Below are 17,534 nucleotides of genomic sequence, written 5' to 3' on the forward strand. Positions count from 1 at the left end.
TGATTCAAACTTTGATGAGCCTTTCACAAAGGTTATACAGTCATGCCTCTACAACAAGCTGAGAATTATTTTGAAAATGAAACCCAATCCTCTCAGTAGCCGACACAGAGAAGGTCATTAATGCGCATATTTCCTCTCAACAACCTGCAGTCCTCCTGCTTCACTCAAAGGTTCTTCTTCTTCTTTTTTTTTTTTTTTTAACATCTGCATGCAATCCAAAATGCTCACACCATGTTTTCATCTTCCTGTGCAGACTCCCTGTAAGGTCTAAAGTTTTAAGATCTTACTAGTAACTCTAAAGCACAGTGTGATTTAGCTCCTGGCTGCAATAGTGACCTTTTAAGTTCTTTTGAATCAGAGAGCAAACCTTGATATCCTTGTGCAGAACCATGCTGTCTTTTCCACGCTCTGGACTCACGGGGGGACCAGGTCTCCACTAGGATTGTTGTGGATGATCTTAAATTAACTAAATGAGTGCAGCAGTTTTTATAAATGTATTGCGATGCCAGTTCCATAAAAATAAATAAATAAATAAAACAAACAAACAAAAAAAATTCATTCTGTTGTTATTTGGGTTATTGTAGCACTTTCATGTAATGTCTTTATGCAAAATCTTGTGGTGCTACTATTAACAGCCAATAAAGTAAAAACTTTGAAAGGCTGGCCCCCCACACTGTGAGTCCATATGGCTTGTAATTTGGCACAGATATACATCTCAGTGTGTTCTACAGAAAAGCCTCTTGGACAAAAAAACAAAAAAAACAAAACAAAACAAAAACAAAAAAAAAACAACAAAACAAAATGCCACCATGATGGATTTGTTTGCTAATTTACATAATGTGAAAAACAGTGATATGACAAAGACCTTTTGTATTCTGACTCTATCAACACCAAATATAGTCTTGCGGGACTGAGATACACAATTCTATTATAAATGGGCAAGACTAGTCAAAAAACATGGCTGCAATCAATCAAAAAACTTTGCAAAGGATAGGGCTTAGCAGGAAATTGGCCATAACTCAAGCTGTCTTAGAGCAATCCTGATTAAACTCAGTGGGGACATTTGGCACTGGGTCCTCATCATACACACCAATATGTTTAAAAATGAAGTTACACACTTGTAAATCAAACCTACAGCACAACCTAGATCAACTAGGGCAGCAATATTAACAGCACCAAAGTAGAGTTTTTTTTTCCATCAATGATTTCCCAAATGCATTACTATATTGTAGACAAGACATCATTTGCTACATGGACATGTATTAATTGAATTTCCAATCATAGCTCACATAAACCTCCAATATATACTATTAATTCCAGCACTTTTATCTCAACAATCATCTTCACAAGTATGTCTGTTTAGTTTTTGTCAAAACCTAAATCCTGACTCTGGATGTTTACGCAGTTATATTTGCCAAGATGCCCATCAATCAAAATACCACAAATTATTGCTAAAATTTGCAACAGCAACTCCATAGTTCATATGTATCCATGACAAAACACTTACTGTCTCCCTGGCAACGGAGTGGTCCAACTGTCAGCTTAGCCATAGATCCCGGTCTGTTGGTGTCACCCACTGCAACCTGGCTGACTGGCAGGTGTTCCTTGTATATCAGGAGACCAGAATCTTCTTTCCTGTAAGATTGATTAAATGAAACATGCAGACAGTGGTAAGAGAATCCAGGTTAAATGCAGTTTAGTACAAAGTTATTTCAATAACAGCCTATAAAGTAGTTATAAGTTTGGATTCAACAGGTTTTTAATTATTCACAGAACTATTTGATTTTAATTATTTGTCATGCAACACAGTTTGGAAATGAAACAGCGAGAGATCTACAGATGTGACAAATTAAAGGAAAAGCTACACAGCATGGTACAATTTAGCAACTGACATCCGATCATGCTCTGTGGCATGTATAAAAATGCTGAACAGACCCAGTTGATTCTGATTTTGTGTCAAGGTGGCAAGAGGGGAAGATCTAAGTCACTTTGAAAGAGGGTTCATTGTTGGGGCACAGATGACAGGAGCTTCAGTGATAAAGTCTGCTCAACTGTCTAGTGTTTCAGTAGGAGCAGTGACTAAAGTGACACCAGTATTTAGATCTATGGGACAGAAATCAGTAAATAGGGTTGCCAGTTGTGGTCACCAGCACACGTTTGATGACCCAGATGTTTATGCTTTAGTGTGATATGTAAAGAAAACAGATGAGCAACATCAACTGATTATTGTATGCACATTTGAGAGTTCAGTGGTGCAAAAACCCTACGCACCGATCTACAGAGATGTGGAAAAAAGCGACGTGGTCAAAGTCACCGTATTCTTGACAAGTGGGTGAGGATATTGGGAGAACAGGAGTACAGACCAGGCCTAAATGCTTGCTGTGTGTGTGTGTGTGTGTCTCTGCTAGGATGACACAGCCCCCCATCCATAGGGTTTGATAAGCATGAAAATGATATGAATCATATGCTATGGCCTTCGCAGTCAGCAGATTTCAACCTAGTTGAACACCAATGGGAGATTTTCAATTGATGAGTTAGACAGCGCTCTCCACGACCATCATCAAAACATCAAATGAGGGAATATCTTTTGGAAGAATGGCATTCCATCCCTCCAGTAGAGTTTCAGAGACTTGTAGAATCAATGCCAAGGTGCATTGAAGCTGTTCTGGTGGCTAGTGGTGGCTCCCAAGATAGTTTATGTTGTTTTTTTCCCTTTAATTTGTCCAATAATTTGTAGCTATGTGGATGTGTGTCTGTGTGTAAGCATACATGTGTGTATGTTTCCATGTGCTGCCAAAAATATGGGTAATGAGTGGAAATAGAGTTATATGGGTAATATTTCAAAAATTCGCTCAGCCAAACAATGAGACATTAATGCATACAATATTAATGGAGAGAACGTGACAGAGTAAGACTTATTTGTAATCTCATCAGTTTTAGAGATGAGGAGGGAGACATGAAAGCAAATGAAATCTCTCCCGCTTGCTAACACACAGTAATTACTCACATACAGTATGTGCACACATGCACACACCCACAGACAACGATGCAGTCGGTTTAATGAGAATATCCATCAGCTAGCTAAAAGAGCTGTGAAACACAAACTGTTGGTTCTGGAGGCGAGCATCCCTCTTAAATAAACGCATCACTGACGGCGGCATTCATCATTCAACCACTTCATGAGGCGTCTAACCACTTGAAGTCAGACACCGCATCAGACTGTCCAGCTAAGGCAGATTCTGCACTCATACTGTAGAATAATGCAAACATTAGCATTGGCAGTAATTACAGTTTTAGTTACAGCACAGTGAAATTGCATGTGTCAATTGCCATGGGTATGACATATATTTTAAGTTCAGTTGTACAATCATTTTACTGTCTTTCAGGCAAGACATTCTATTGTGCAGACTGCTAAGAGTCTTGAGGCAAATTTGTGATATTGGGCTCTATATATAAAATTTAACTTGATTTGACTTCTTTGTCAGGGTTATGCAAGGATTCGGAGGTGCTTTTATAAGTGAATGTCAACTAAAGTTACAATCTCTGTAACGTGTACTTATGAAATATAAAAGGCACATAATAGGTCTGCTGACCTTTATAATTTCATTTTAAAGTGAGGTTATTTTAGAAACAGCTGCGTGTCTACAGAAAAATACTTTGAGAAATATTTTATGTTGAGAAAGTACAACAGAAGTTCAACCAGCTCCTAAGAACCAGCTGAGAACATCTGTGGCTGCAGCTTACAAGGATTTGGTTAGTGAATTTACTACCTTAAATTACTGGTAAATTTCTAAACAATAGGTTGCGGATGTCACACATATGTAGCCATGTAGCCAGACTTCTGACTCTATCTGGTTTAATATACTCTTGATGGAGGAGAGGATATCCTGCTAAAAGGCTCAGGCTATGGGAAAAAGTCTGCTTTCCCACCAGTAGAACTTGTCAATTATAGAATTAGGAAAAAACAGTGGACTGTTACTTTATTCTAACATTACGTCTGAGCACTTAGCTTATTACAGAAAAACCTAGTTAGATTTATGCATTATTGTTTGTAACCTTTTACTGCCAGCTGTTTCTGCAGACTTTCAGTACAGTCAGGGTGAAAATCAATACATAACAGGTTTTTTTGTGCACCTGCTGAACGTTTGAACGATAAACAGACTTACACTTGTGAGAGGTCGGCATCGCAGTTGCAGTCGTATTTGGGGTCAGTGCAGTTCTTGTCGATGCCACAGGCGCATTTTTGGATGCCGGGTCCTGAACCTCCCCAGTAGAAGTGCTTCTCGCTGCCTCGGCCTACCCACCACGTGTAGGGAGTCCCATCTGTGGACCAAAACACAGACGCAACACAAAACACTTTTAAGTTCCTTTCAAGAAAGAGAACAGTCATGTAACCACTAACCACATGTTTTTGGCTGAGTACTTTAACACTCACTGTGTCCCCTCACAGAAAAGTACAGAAAAAAAACAAACTTTGATGAAGGCTATAAAGTTCTGCAGCTAAACAGTCTAAACTCCTTCTCATTACAAGTGATTAATTGTTAAAATGAGTAACTGTTTGAGGCTTTTGTCACATTAATGTGATTTATATTGACAACTAGCGGCTGCATGGTGAATATAATTCATTTGCCTAACTTGTTTTACACAGCTGGATGGCGAATGCCTTTGAGACTGGCAGACACACTTAGTCACAGATCACACCTGTGATTTTAGAGATCTATTAAAACAACTTCAGTGCTGCATTTACATATATCTTTGGTGCTATTATGTGCGAATCTGTGCGTATATAAATGTTTGTGTGAATGTCGCCCCCTTTTCCGCATCTGTTGTGTGTGTGTGTTTTCGGGGTGTGTTTTAACAAGTGGATAAAAGGTGAAGGATCGCCGTTTTTCAATAAGAAACGTAATATTGTTTTCTTTGCCTTGGATAATGTATTCTGGCATGGGACAGTAACTAGGCAGAGAGATGGGTGTAAATATTTTGGTGGCTGGCAATATATCACAATAAGAGCAAGAGAGAGTGGAACAATATTACGTTTCCCTCTTTATTCTGGGCAATAAAAAAAAAAAAAAGCTGCATTGTCAATATCACTTTGTCAAATTCCATCAGAGACAATGAAATCTCCTGAGCCACATTTTTTACAGGAGAGGATTGAAGCAGACTTTTGATGGAGCACAATTGCATTTGCGAGGTGTGATATACAGTATTATTATACTTTTGATTTCCTGAGCTGGGGCTAAACTCCAGGAGGAAGCTACAGATGTGTCTGTGTGTGTTTTCGTATATATTTTGTGTGTTTGTGTGTGTGTGTGTTTGGCCTTGGTGACCTGTGGGTTTATTGTCCTCATAAAGAGAATTAGCCTCATCTCTCTTCAGGCCACTGTTCAGACAAGCCATTGTCAATAGGATTAACACTGTCTCCTTAAGAGACTTCACAATCCTCTCCCTTTGTGTGTACATGTACGTGTGTATGTGTGTGTGTTTGTGTTTGAATTGTTGTATTTCTATACAAGTGAGAACCAAGTTTCACTTTAAGACCTTCACAGTTAGGTCAGTGAGCTCCCCAACCACAGCCAACCTAGCTAAGCCCCCCAGCCAACTACACCCACTTGCCATTCACTTGGCAAGTGGGTGTAGTTATCTGTTATTACTTTCCTACTTGTAACACGAGCAAAACAACACCCCATAATCAGTGAAAATATTCCTGCATAAAGCTACAGTAGACAAAATATCAGAGTTTCATATTTGGCCCAAGCTCTACAGATGGAAAACATGCATAAATACATATATAAATAAATAAATAAACAACAGACAGTCATGCACTAAGAATAAAGTTTTAAATGTGGGCGTTTCAGTGGGGTGTGGTGCAGCCGATCGCGGAAGTCACATTGAAGAGACAAGAGTCACCTTGTCTTATGTATGAGTCAAAGGGACAAACAACCGAGTAAACAAAAACATACAGCATGCAACAGCGAGCGAACCCCCCCACAAGCCCTTTTCATTTTCAATCTCTCATTATCTGCTTGGCCTCTCACTAACCCTGCCGTGTCATAACACACTCGATTCCTGCTGTCACTCTTCTAAGGTTATCAGACAGGTAGGGAGCAAGTAGAAAAAAAGCTGTTTTGATATAAAAAGAAAAAAAAACTTAATCTTTTTCATAACTTGTTTTTCAGCATGAGTAATCAAAGATGACAGAAGGGAGGAGAGGAGAGAAGGGGAAAGGAGAGGAGAAGTGTTGTAGGAGTAACAGCAGGGCATCAGGTGGAATGGGAGCTATGTATTGTGCCAGTTTAAGTCTCCTGTGTGATTCGGTTTAAAGCTCTGCCAAAACAAACAAGTGAGGAAGTGGAGAGAGTGAGGAAGATGGTGGAGAGGGAGACGAGAGAACGACAGCATGGGTGGATGGAGATGTGAGGGAAGAGAGATAGAATCATGTTGGCAGAGAATTCATATGGTGAGGGCAGTGCCAAGATGAAGCTCAGGAGCACGGCTGTGTGTGTGAGTGCATGTTTGTGTGTCGGAGAAGGACAGAGTGTGTGTGTGTGTGTGCAAAAATCCTTGGTTTAAACAGCAGGTGTACAGTATTTACATAAGTTGTATGTGTGTGTTAACGCAACATTAGCTACATGAGACAGAAAAATGACAGAAGGAGCAATTCTGGTTTAAGCAGTAGACTTGGCTGGGCATAAGAATGTTAAAGAAGGGATTAACTAATTTAAAAAAAAAAGATTTTCTGTAAAATGAAAGCAGAAAAAGAGATAGATATATGCCTTGTCTTGGGATCTGGAGCAGTGTACTAAGGGACAGATGTGTTCCCACAACCTCACGACCATCGCGTCTCTGGACATTTTGGTGAGGGTCTGATTTTTTTTTCATTAGAATATTTTATCATAATTATAACAATAGTTTTATAATACTATTCTGTACTGTATAACACTATTTCAAATGTAACTTTATTCAACTTCTGTTATGTTTCAGTCCATCAACTTCATCTGTCAGTTGCCATCTTTCTTTATTGCCTCAACATTGAAGACTTTGTTGTAGTGATTTTTCATTATTCCTATTCCAGGTCTCAGTAATTATTTTAATGGAAAATAAGTGTTATAACAGCTGTTGCAACGATGATGTTGTAAACATCAAACAATAATACATCAGAATTATCTGTTAAACCTCAAAATTTCTTGTCTGTATCATCTTTGTAATCTTACTCTTTACGGCCCACCCATCCTTAACCCTTCCTTACTCTCTCACAGCCAAATTCCCCAATAAACAATCAAAATCTTCCCAGTAGAGGATAAAACCGACATGACGGATTGATAAGGCCTGGGGTTGTGTTCCTCTTCTGTCCTCAGGGACACAACACTACTTATTGTGATGACTTTATCTATCTGTTATTTCAGCAACACACACATACACATGCCTATTTATCTCCCTTCTTATCCAGAGAGGTTAATGCCTACATCTTCATCATGTCTGCTGCTTTTTGTAGAGAGACTCATGCTCCCCAAGCAAAGACAGATAGAGAAGTGGAGGGAAAGACACAGACACTGACAAGAAGAGAGACAGTAAAAGGGAGATAGAGGGCCGGGAGATAAGAAGAATGACAGCAAAAAAAGACAGCGGTGAGTATGAGTATGATCGCTGTCTTTGTAGTGATAAGAGACCTGACAGTTTCATCCTTCTATCATACATTGCCACACAATTTGATCCAAAATGGTACCCAGAATACTCATGTTAATGTCAGAGAGATCAGGACTACTGCACCCATATACCTAAGCTGAGTAGAGCATCTGTACCTGGAAGCTTTAAGACTTAAGACTATGTCCAGACATTTGAAGTGTTCACATCAACGTAACACCAAATCTATATCTTACTGTGTTTCAAAAGTTTGTTAAAGGAAAATACAGAGAATAAAATATGTAACAGGGAACCTTTAACAGCATCCAGATCATCTGGTTCTCCATACTGTGTTCTGCTCTCTGATAACTTGGTTGGTGAAGTTTTGGTGAACCACTATGAATTTGCTTTTTTTGTGATCTAGGGAGCAAGTTTTGAATCACCAAGAAATTATTTGTTGGTTACAGCTGCTGCTTAATCATGGCAGAAGATGAGAATGTGTCTTTATTGCACTGTTGCATTGAATAATTTTTTTTCCAAGAGAGACAGGATGGATGGTTGGTAGCTTCAGGCCTATCACAGATTTTCCAATCGCAGACTAGTCGCTAGCACACAGACAGCTGAATCCATGAAACTCATTTTATCCGTTACAAGGACTCGTACCGGACGCAACACAGCACAGGTACATGGGCCACACTGTGTTCATATCAAGGGATCACACCCCTGCCACTCAGAGCGTGAACTGAAAGGTCAGTGGCTCCAAAATGGCACTCGCCATGCTTGGTTGGTCATATCCCCAGTGTGGGAGATGACGGCGTCTAAGAAAGGCGGTCAGTAGGAGCCGAAATACCAGAACGACATTCATAACCCTTAGATGTGGCTTTCTCATAAACCTGTCTCAGACATCACCTTTTAGTTTTGGCACTTTTTCTGGAATCATTACGCCTAAAATAGTGGTCATTATTGACTCATGTTCATGCTGAATTCCTTCTCCGCCCCCGCTGAGAGTCAGAGGGCAACAGCACAGCAGATGCAAAACACACATGGTGCAAGCATGTGCAGATAAAAGTATAAACAGTTCATCTGCTCTCTACACCGATCTCTAAGGAATGTGAAAGTGAATCAATACTCTCTATCCTCTATACAAGAGCAGACAGTGAATTTTTTTTTGAAAAAAACAAAAAACAAGTAAATCTTACGCACACTGCCAACCTCTCGCCCTTTACTGAAACACACCCATCAGGAGACACAAAAAAAAAACATGCACACCCATTCACACTTATGTTACACACACTTATACCCATTTTCTCACTCTGAAGGGTTCTGGACAAAAAAAATTGTATCTCTCAACACACTCACGCACACATTTATCTTCAGTTGTGGAGAGTTTTTATCCAAATCCGTGGATCAATTTGTCTGTGTCAAGGCACTGTTGGTTTCTGTTCTTTGTTGCTGTCGTTTGTTTGCGTTTGGGTTTGTTTTGCCGAGAGCCTCGTGTCTCCGCTCTGCACCCACTGGTCTTTGTTAGCCTCCTATCCTCTTAACATCTCTGTTTTTGTGAGGAGACTGCAGGGAGGCATATTAGCCATGCCTACAGATAATGCAGTGCGCGTTTGTGTGTGTGTGTGTGTGTGTGGATTTGAGAAAAAGAGAAAGAAAGTATTTGTGTTCCTCTTTCTTTGTCTCGGTCCTTTTGTTTGTCTACACATGCATGTGTGTGTGTGCATTCTCCTCTCTGCTCCTTTTAATCTATCCCTGAGACTTTGTCTGGCTCCCCTGTCTCTTTCTATTGTCTCAATCTTTTTCCTCTCCCAGACCACCTATCCATCAATTTACTCCGGGAACCCCTCCTACCGCTAGGCTTTACCACCGTTTCCCCTGTCTCTAAGGCTCTCGCATATTTAGGCCTCCCTCTACTTCATGGTTCCCATCTTTTCTTTGCTCTCTCATATCGCCTGGTCTCAGAGGCCTCTTTCTCTCCATCTCTCTTCCTATTATGTCTTTCTACTTTCTCTCTGCGCTCCTGGATCTCCTGCTCTACCAGACCACCCTTTCCCCCTCCCTCTCGCTCTCTCTCTCATATCTGCTTTGCACACCTTTTCTTTGCTTTCTCATATCAGTTGGTCTCAGTGGCTTTTTTCTCTCTCTGTCTCTATGCTCCATATCTGTCTATCTATCCCATGTCTCTGCAACTCTTTCCTGGCATCTAATCTCTTTATGTTCTCATTAGCCCTGCTATAATCTGCCCTTTAATCCATGCTAATTGCAAACTCCCCTTGCTCTGATCCTGATCTGAAGTTGCATTTGAAACACATCCCACCCTCCCCGTCTATCCCTTATGGTTTGAGCTGTGAAGGGCTACAATGCATACCAAAATGTAAAATGCCTGTGATCTGCAAGTCCTTGTGATTCTTTACGCTTGGTTGAGTAAATGTGGATAAAACTGAGGTTTGAATATTCTGTGGTAACTTAAAAGTACTCTGTGGAGTTTTTGACCACTAGTAGCACTACGGAGCAAAGAGTGGGTCACCATTTTTCAGGTTTGCACAAGCTTTGCATCAGGTCTTGCGCAAAACGTAGTCCTGGTTTAACTCCGCTCAATCGACCAGCAGTTGGTGGCAACAAGTGGCCAAGATATGTAGCAATGCACCAATAAGGGCAAAAAAAGAAGGAACTCGTAGGCAAACATGGATGTGAATGAAAGTTTTTAATCTTACAAAAATCTCCACTGCAAAGTTTTTATGCAGAAGTCACTGAGGCCTCAAGGAAACATGGAATGTGCTCTGGTCAGAAACATAGGGCAAAAAACTCCACAGGGCACCTTTAAGTATGTGATTTCACAGGTACATTGGTGTCAATTTGACAACCCTGTCATTATCTTTAGAGCTGTTTAAGTACCAGTAAAGGACTTATTAGAAACAATATGGACTATTACTACTATGGAAAAAGAGAAAAAGGTAAAACAGGGGTTCCTCATCCTACCTGTTCTTGTTTGTTGTGTCCTCTGTTTCAAAAAGCACAAACAAATTCTACAAACCCTGTATTTTGGTGGCAGAAGGACAAGGTTAAAGAGGAACAGCGCAGAAATGAGTTTGCTATCGCCTGGAAGTGCAAGCGGTGTCAGACGAGACATCTCCGTTGTCTACATCAGAACACAGAGCAGACAGGCCCAGGGAAGGATAATGAGTTATTTCAACAGTTTCTACCTGAGAGCTCCCATAACGGGATCCACCTCCCTGACAGTTCTGGGGCCAAGCCTCCTTCCTCCCACCATCCACTCTTCAGCACAACGTTACGCTCTAGTAAATTCACTCTGCATACCTCTGCAGCCATCTACAAATCTTCACAGGTCATCACCGTGTGTATCCGGCCATTAAATGAAAAACACCTCGGAAAGGAGAGAGAGAGGGGGAGGATGGGGAAATTAATATCAATGGTTGTGCCCCTAATTGGCTTGTCTGCTTGATAAAGGACACAATAACTTGACTCTGCTGCAATTACCCCCACCCCCCTGCATGTGCACACACAAACTTGGCCACAAACTAAGAACAGTGTGTGCACACACAAAAACACACATCTGGCAGCTGTTGTAACTGACAAAAGTGTAGGCTGAAGACCGTAAACAACCATAATCATCATTACCGCAGGGTAATCTCAATCAGTGTGTGTCTGTGTGTTTATGACTATAAGTCAGATTTAGTGTCGTGTCCCCTCAGGTCAAGGCCGATGGACAGATGTGTCATGAGGAAAATGGCTTCTGTCAAGACACACTCGTTTTTCTTTGCTTTTTTACTTACACCATCCATCTCCCTGCATATCCGTCAAGCTCATCATATGGATGGGGGATACAGTGAACAGCACTCATAATGACAGAGGAGGAAGAACGGGGCATAAACAACTCCACAGAGGTGGGGGCAAACAAGAAAGAGAACAAGAGGGAGGGGAGATGTGAATCAGAGAGAGAGAGAGAGAGAGAGAGAGAGAGAGAGAGAGAGAGAGAGAGAGAGAGAGAGAGAGAGAGTGGTGGAAAGAAGAAAAACGTTTAGAAAACAGGCAGTCAGAAATGAGAAAAACCTAAACAAAAATAGAAGAAAAACGACAGGAAAGACTTACAAGATGAGGACATAACAAACGGGAAGGCAGAGGCGAAGCATAGGTCGAGGCAGAGATGTTTTGCGGGATTATAATACAAGTGCAACTTCTTCACAGTCAGATTGTTATATTTGAAAATGACAAGAGAGCTGTAGGAGTGGTGAGAAAATTCACAGCCAAGGTGTGAAGATTCATTCCATACTTCTTAATTGTCATGAACAAACTTTGACTTCACTTCATTAATTAGATACTGTTTAATCAAGATCACAAAACAAATCGGGTAAAAATAGAGTGTGGTGCTCCAGCGATCATATACTTGTTATACCTTAGTGACATAACCTATAGTGGATGGAAACCATATGTACATGAGCAGAAAGCCTTTATAATACCTATTGTGGTTTTGTTTTGTGTCATTGTCTTGCATGTGTAGATGAACCGAGCTCGTATTAAACGTGAGTTGAAGGAAGCTCCCTTTGTGTGTGTCTTATCATTTGTGGGTCCCAGGATCATCCCAAAGAAATCCCTATTTCCATAATGTTTAGGCTCTCACAGCACTTGGTTAAGGATAGGGAAAAGATAGTACAGTACACCTGCCTTCACTATTGTTTAAAAAACAAAAACAAAACACTTCTTTCATTCAAAAGAACACGTCGCCTCTGAAGATAATCCAACCAGTGATTACGTTTCTCACAAAAAGGTATTTGCTGTTGCAGTTGAGTTGTAATTTTTGAAGACAGAACAAATAGACAGAAAAAAGTGTGGATATAGCATTTGAGATATCATCCACAGGGTTTTTAGCTCAGATTTGAGTTTATCACTCGCTGTCAAAGCAAACACAATAAGCATACATATCCCACTTTGAGCGTTAATATTTTTTTAAGAGGCATTATCAATTTTTTTTTTTTTTTTGTTTTTGAAAATTGTCATCAAGGCACACAACACTCAGCTGTGGTGTTTGCTGCTTGGAAAAGACAAACTCAAGAGGATTAGGATTATGGAAAGCACAAAGATGAAATGGCATTTTATAGCACTGTCAGGCACAAAAAAACCCCCAAAAAACAAACAAACAAATTCTTATGTCGAGTTGGAGCTACAATTTTCAGATGTCAACGGGTTTGCATTTGGAGCAAATACTCTTTGGAATGCTTTGGTGCCATTAAATTAATTCATAATAAACTAATCCCCGGTTACAAACCTAATTACGAATCTCTCAGACATCACAGAGAGCACTGAGGTGTGTATAAGCAACAAAACGACTGCATTTGTGTACATGCGCCCGCGCACCCACACACCCACACACCCATGACAAAAGTCAAAATTTCTTTCATGTTGCTGTGACACAAAACAACAGAAACAAGTCTCTCTAGTGTCTATCAATTGTCAAAGAAGCTCTTGCTGGATTTCGGCTTTGTATTACTCATGAAGGGGATGTGCATCCTGCTGACAACTGGGTGCTATGTTCATCATTGCACCACTTTGTTGTCAGAAGCATGATAGATTTCAGGCTTTTATCCTTAAAGATGTTTTTTTTTTCTTGTAAATTCTGACTCCTTTTTTTTCCCTTCTCCCTTTTATGGTCCAGCTATGCTGCTACCGAAACAACTGCTACTCCAGTTTTTTGTTTTTTTTTTGTTTGTCGTACTCTCACGTGTTGTGTTCTAACAATATACCTATCAAGTCACATCCCAGGTAAAATTTATGTGAAGGAAGAAGAGTGGGAAAGAAAGATGGACAAAGAAATGCCATCAACATTCAATAAGGAGGGCTGATTCCCACCTGTGCTTGTGTCACCCTCTGCTCTGTTTTATTCCTGTCAATGCTGTTTTAAAAACACTTTGTGGTGGTGATGGAGATTCAGCCTTGCTTGTGGTTCGACGTTGGTAAGTGTCTGAATGAGAATCACTGAGTCTAAAATATCAAAAACGCAAAATCAAAAACATAAGACGCTCGCGATTGTGTTTGGACGACTTCATCACTGCACCAGCCTTGAGAATTTCTTGTAACCTTTTATTACAATCTTAGACACAAGGAGCCACAGATTTATGAAAAAAAAAAAAAAAAAAAAAGACTGGGCGGCTTTAGACAGCATAGACATTTCAGAGGTATACATGGTGTCTTTTCAAAGGAGAACAAAGAATAACCTCTGACACTCCTCTCTCATTCAACCTGCTACATTCTTCTCCTCTGCTTCATTCCTACCCTGCTCTTTGTTTGCAGTCGATCCACAGGTGAAGCGGTTGACCTCAGCGGGCCCCACACTAACCCACCGGGCTTCCCTGAGAGCACACAAAGACCCAGCAACCTTATCTGTTTTATTCTACCTTTCTTACACACTCAATCTCTGTTTTCAGCTTTGTCTGCTTCTCTCAGCTTCTCCCCCCACCCCCTCCCCTTTGGTATTCCTGTCTCCCTATCTCTCTGTTCCTTCTCCCCTTCTTTCCCTCACTGCCCTGCTGTCTCCATCTTAGCTTGAGTTATTGATTTCTGTAAAGGTTGACTGCTGCTGCTGCCTTTCTCTCTCTGTTCTCTCACTCCCTAACTCCCTCCTCTTTCCTCTCCTGCTTCTCTATCTTTCGCCCTACTACTTTTTTTCACTTTCTGTTTCGTTCTGTCACTGTATTTTCTCTTACTCTTTTCCACTCCTTATTGTCTGTCTCTTGGAGGGTCGACTTAGAGCAAAAACTTGGAGACTCTGTCAGTCTAGATTTGTAGGTCTGGTCGTTCGTCTCCCACTCCTGCTCTGCTTTGACATGGCCTGACATGGAGTGTGCCCGAGTTAGTTATGCAACATTGGACAGAGCACGTGGTTCTTTTTCTGAAATATCCTATAGCATATAAATCCAATCCCCCAAGGAAAGTGTTACATCTCCGCAAGGATTGTTTTTGAAACCTTTTTTTCAAAATGTTAGCAAGAGAAGCAAGAAATTAATGAGAAATAAAAACAAAATGAATATTAAAAACAGATAAAACAAGTCTTCCACATCTCTAAGAGTCCAGAAAATTGGCTACGACTCAGATTAAAATAAATTAAAAAAAAAGTTCAGTACACTGAAGAAGGATTCAACATGGAATAAAGAAATGGGTCTCAAGTTTATCAAGCTTGGGTGAAGAAAGGTTTCTTATAAATACGGGGAATGATAAGACATCCCACAATTTATTTTCTAAATAATGCATGTATAAGAATATGGACAGCATGGAAGCATGACAATGGGTATGAACAGCGTATTAAACCTCTATCTAGGGTAGATTTTAACCAGGTTGGGGTTATATTTTATATCAAGAATACTGTGTGTCCTCAGGTTGATTTACTGGGGACAGTGATTTGTGATAGTCGTCCAAATGAATGACCTCATGTACATTTTACCTTTATTTTCTCCTTTTGAGAAGAAACATTCTTATGAACACTCATATTCACCGATTTACCTCAGATGGTTCCTTACTTCTGGTTCCAGAAGTGGCTCTTGTTTTAAAGATTTTGCATACCTTCATATTTTAATGTTACACTTAACCTTTACAGACACTTGAGATATGCTAACGTCTTGTCAGCTATGTACACATTTTTTTTTTTTTTTTGCCATAATATGTACCGTAAATAAAACCACTGAAAGCACATCATCCGACTGACTGTTTAACGTGTAAAGTCACAGTTGCTGCCTGCATTAGTAGGTGTCATCACCACTAATTCCACAGTAAATGAACACAGAGAGGAAATTAATCACACATTTAGCAAGAAACCAACCAACCAAGACCTTTTAACCAACAGCCATACTGTTTACCTTACACTTACAATTGAGAGCTGTACTTTTATTATCACAGCTGTGAAGTGTGATGAATTTCTTTTAAACACAGGGAATTATTGTGGGACAGTGATGGGATATGGGACTGCAAACTCCTACAAAAATGCTTTCATGTAAAAGCATTTCTGAGGCTGTGAAATAAATCAAACATACTGTATAAAGAATACAGCATTATATGCACAGCTATTATTTAATAGGTCATGTCGAATTTAGATAAAGAGCCGTAGCATTTTGACAACAAATTGCCAATTTATTTTCAGAAGTGCAGGATTATACTTTAGCAGTGTATTAAGTGTTGCTCACCTGTCCATCATTCCCTAATAACCTGCATGATGTCCCAGGGAACATGATGACCATATTAGTAATGAGGACGTGGCTGACAGGTGAGCCTGCACCTGGCTCGTGGAAGCTCATTACAGAGTCTTAATGATGTGCTGTGTTCCATAATTAGGAAACTTTTTGGGCTCTCTGTCCAAGCTCCCTGTTTGGTTGCTGTGTTGGCTGGGGGCGACGCAAGTGCTTTGCTTTGGTTTGACAGCTCGAATACACAGAGAGTCGGACAGATCTGTGGACAGCTCATTGGATGAGCCAGCGGATGGTTCTGGAGGAGTTTACATGTGAGAAAGAGTGAGTTCGGGGCCGGGGTTCAGAAAGTTTGAAAACATAATTGTGTATGAATATGTGTCATAAGCACATATGTGTATTGTCTTTTTTTTTGTCCTGAAATATACTGCATTTTCCCTTAGATTCTGTGCTATGCTGACTGGCCTGGGTACAACTTCCATGAATGATGAAACTGTGTGCGTGTGTCTGTATGTACAGTGTACAGTCAGTTATCAGTGTATTAGGGACACCTAACTAAAACTAATGCAGTCTTCTCCAACAGTCCTGCAATAAATCTTTCCTTTATGAAGGGTACAGTGTTCAATATTGTGAAAAGAGGTATTGCCCTAAAGAGGCATTCATTCAACTGTAAAATTATTTTGGGAACACCTGTTGACATAAAGCAATGCAGTTATGTTGACAGGTGTCAGCACTGCAGACTGCATACTCCAAAATGATCGTACAGCAGAATCAATAAAGCTTTAAGAAAACAGAACATTAAAACTTTGAAAAAAGTAGGATTTATTACAAACAACTGACAACTGAGTGTACACTATGTACAGGTCAGTGTCAGCCAAAGTTATGTTTGTACTTGTTAATCTGAGCCAGAAAATTGTGTTTTCAAGTCCAGACTTCAAATGATGGTTCCAAACTTTTTAAGCTGGGTGATAAGTGATAAGATGTAGTTTGTGCAAAATGAGCCTGGCTTTAAGTTTCAAAGGCTATAGACACTTTTGCAGAGATCTTTGTGTACACCCTTGTGTGGGTCAATAAGTGAAAGAAGCATCGGGATTCATTTATTCATAAAGTTTTAGCTCTATGTTTAGGACTGACCATAAATATTAGAACCTATAAACAGAATAACAAAAGGTTAATTTGACCCAGCAAGTCTGTTTTTAAGACTTTGTTTGCATGATAGAGTACACTGCATGAAATCTCAAGTAGGTCTAAAACACATGAGCCAAATCATTATGGTTATTATTGTATGTGAGGGAAGACTTAATGCACAGTATTGACTGTTATGCATAGTAATGGGCAGTCTAAGTATAAATAGAGCCTATTTGTCTGTAGCTTTAAGCCTCATTACAGTGTAAAAGCATGTTTGTACCTATAATGAGGTTATATTCATTTATAAATCACTGAAAAATAGTCGGTATGTAATGCATTAAGGGCTCTGAATGTGGGGTAAGTGTGTGTGTGTGTGTGTGTGAGTCCGTGAATGAGATGCTGTGCTAGTTAATGAGGGCCAGAATGACTGAGCTGAAGTTTGCAGGTCCTGTCTCGCTGCAGAGGAGAGCAAATGATGAATATACTTCAATCATTTCAAGACAGGCCTTCATCATTTGTTGGAGCTGTCACACAGTTATCAGGGCTCAGTGTAGGCAGCTGGAAGGGGGCCTCGTCCATAATTGAAAATTGAGT

General features: G+C 40.1%; 1 protein-coding gene across 1 annotated transcript in view; it reads right to left on the minus strand.

The window, feature by feature from the left end:
- cntnap2a (contactin associated protein 2a) overlaps positions 1–17,534 on the minus strand; it is a 313,547-nt gene that overhangs the window by 58,337 nt on the left and 237,676 nt on the right. The window contains exons 16-17 of the mRNA XM_041065446.1: positions 4,167–4,323; positions 1,508–1,635 (exon numbers count right to left, since the gene is read on the minus strand). Of these exons, the coding sequence (XP_040921380.1) occupies positions 1,508–1,635; positions 4,167–4,323 (285 nt within the window). The remainder of the gene's footprint in view (positions 1–1,507; positions 1,636–4,166; positions 4,324–17,534) is intronic.

Source organism: Toxotes jaculatrix, chromosome 20 (genome assembly GCF_017976425.1).
Source record: "Toxotes jaculatrix isolate fToxJac2 chromosome 20, fToxJac2.pri, whole genome shotgun sequence".
Taxonomy (NCBI): Eukaryota; Metazoa; Chordata; class Actinopteri; family Toxotidae; genus Toxotes; species Toxotes jaculatrix.